The sequence below is a fragment of the Frankliniella occidentalis genome, unplaced genomic scaffold (genome assembly GCF_000697945.3).
Source record: "Frankliniella occidentalis isolate FOCC.00 unplaced genomic scaffold, Focc_3.1 Scaffold5278, whole genome shotgun sequence".
NCBI lineage: Eukaryota > Metazoa > Arthropoda > Insecta > Thysanoptera > Thripidae > Frankliniella > Frankliniella occidentalis.
The window spans coordinates 1-2768 of NW_026272320.1; the positions used below are offsets into that span (position 1 = coordinate 1).

The 2768-nt window shown below is 60.2% G+C and overlaps 1 protein-coding gene across 1 annotated transcript; it reads left to right on the plus strand.

Moving 5' to 3' along the window:
• Nucleotides 1–303: 303 nt before the first annotated feature.
• On the plus strand, nucleotides 304–2728 carry LOC113206653 (cytosolic carboxypeptidase Nna1-like; the record flags this gene model as incomplete). Its single annotated transcript, XM_052276972.1, has 6 exons — nucleotides 304–638; nucleotides 854–1372; nucleotides 1464–1751; nucleotides 1838–2118; nucleotides 2234–2393; nucleotides 2480–2728. Coding segments are annotated over 6 exons (1832 nt in total), but the record flags the coding sequence as incomplete, so codon positions are not given.
• Between the last annotated feature and the right edge of the window lie 40 nt (nucleotides 2729–2768).

Here is a 2768-nt window from a genome sequence, read left to right on the forward strand (position 1 = left end):
GGGCGGGGCTTTATCGGATTTCCCGAAAGGCGTACCGATGAGCGCCCCGCGCAGCCTCGGCCCAGCCTTTTGTCGCTGCTGCTGGGCTGCGTTATTTGCGAGCTATTTCCGTCCGGCCTGAAAAGACAAGACAAGCCGTGAGTTATGGTGCTCTTGCACGGCGGCCGTTGCGCTTGCCTCCATTTTAAACTCGTAAGCGCTGGTGTTTCAGGGTTCGGGGTAACCCGGCCCTTGGAGCTGCTGACCTGGTGCAGCTTTCACTGGCACTCTTTCACTTTATAATTATTTTATTTTTTGCCGCAGGCACCTACCTCAGCAGCTTCCTGCAAAATGCGCTCAAGAGCAACCAGGTGGAGATCAACACGGACAGCCGCACGCTGCGGCCCGTGGCCAAGCTGCGCGAGCCGCGCGACCCGCTGGCCAACCTGCGGGACGCGGCCGCGGACGGGCCGCCCGCCGGGCCGCGCTGGCCCGCCGAGTGCCAGGTGCTGGAGGAGCGCGTGCAGCACATCGAGGTGCCGCCCGCCGTGCCCGAGCAGTACTACTCGCCCACGGGCCGCGAGGTGCAGCCGCAGCCCGTCGGCGAGGAGGTCGGCCAGGTCGTCTTCCAGTACTACCCCGTGAGCGCCGTCAATTACGTAAGTCGGTTTCGTTAGCCTTTTCCTTTTCTCAAGGGTTGGTCCACTCAGATTTTCGGTGTTCTTGGTATATCTGGAATATTTTTCGAATACCTGGAATTTCTGGAAAAAATTGGAACATTTTTGGACTATCTGGAGTAGTTTTGGAACATTTTTGGAATATTTTTCTGTGTGAACATGGAATATCCAAGTGATCCACCTCTCACCTTTTCTAGTTCAGCCGGTCGAGCGTGGGCGGGAGCCGGATCCTGACGCCGCCCTGCCCGGCGGACCTGCGCGCCGACGACCTGCGCTTCGAGTCGCGCTTCGAGTCGGGCAACCTGGCCAAGGCGGTGCGCATCACCGAGACGTACTACGAGCTGCACCTCCGCACCGACCTGTACACGCACCGGCACATGCAGTGGTTCTACTTCCGCGTGGAGAACATGCGCCGGCGCGCCGTGTACCGCTTCTCCATCGTGAACCTCTCCAAGGCCGAGAGCCTCTACACGTGCGGCATGCGGCCGCTGCTCTACTCGGAGCGGGACGCGGCGCTGAACCGCGCCGGCTGGCGGCGCTGCGGCGACAACATCGCCTACTTCCGCAACGAGGAGGCGACGCCCAACGAGGACCAGGCGCCCAGCTACACGCTCAGCTTCAACGTCGACTTCCCGCACGACAACGACACCTGCTACCTCGCGCACTGCTACCCCTACACCTACTCGGACCTCCAGGATTACCTCCTCAAGCTGCAGGTGAGGGTGATAGTTCGATCGCAAACACAAAACAATAAATAACGTTTATGACTTTTACACTAAAATGTAAAACAAAATAACTCTATCGCAGAATCACCCAGTGAAGTCCACATTTAGTAAACTGCGGCTGTTGTGCCGCTCCCTGGCCGGCAACAACGTGTACTACCTGACCATCACCACACCGCCGCCGCCGCCGGCCACCACCGCGCCATCCAGCCCCAACGGCGGCACCTGCAACAACAACAACTGCACCAGCAACGCCAACAACGTCAACAACAACGTCAACAACAACAACGCCAACATTCCTCAGGGCAGCCCGACGCGGTGCGCGGCCTGTGCGGCCTGCACCCCTGCACCGCCACCCCCGGAGGAGCCCAAGGTACCCCTCGCCCACACCCACACCATGCCCACACCCCTCTGAATACTTATGGTGCTCACCTCCTCCACCCCGTGCTTGCGTTGCAGAAGAAGAAGGCCGTGGTGCTGACGGCCAGGGTGCACCCCGGGGAGACGCCGTCCTCCTGGATGATGAAGGGTTTCATGGACTTCCTGACGGGCAACAGCAACCAGGCCAAGGAGCTCCGCGACAAGTTCATCTTCAAGCTCGTCCCGATGCTCAACCCGGACGGCGTCATCGTCGGCAACAACCGGTGCTCGCTGACGGGGCGCGACCTGAACCGGCAGTACCGGACCGTCATCCGGGAGACGTACCCGCCCGTGTGGCACACCAAGCTCATGATCCGCAGGTACGTGGACGCACAGGTAGACCAGCAGCTTCGTCACCACACCAACAACGGGACAGCCAAGGGCTTCGTTAGGCTCAGAAAAGCTTGACCATTTCCCCTCTGTTTACACGTGCAGACTAATGGAGGAGTGCGGTGTCGTGATGTACTGCGACCTGCACGCGCACTCCCGGAAGCACAACGTGTTCATCTACGGTTGCGAGAACAAGCGCGGTCCGGACAAGCAGCTGCAGGAGCAAGTGTTCCCCCTCATGCTTCACAAGAACGCGGCAGATAAGGTAGCATTTGTTCACCAAACGCCCACTTTCGGCAGCCGTATTTTCACTCCGTGTACCTGACGTTGTTGGTGCACCCACCGTTACAGTTCTCGTTTGAAAACTGCAAGTTCCGCATCCAGCGGTCCAAGGAAGGCACGGGCAGAGTGGTGGTCTGGATGATGGGCGTGGCCAACAGCTACACGATGGAGGCTTCGTTCGGCGGGTCCACGCTCGGCTCCAGGGCGGCGACGCACTTCTCGGCGCAGGACTTTGAGAACATGGGTCGCGCCTTCTGCGAGACGCTGCTGGACTTCTGCGACCAGGACCCGAGCAAGGTGACCCGACCCGGAGGATGACAATCGTGATTGGGCGGAGGGGAGGGGCGAGGGGCTGGTG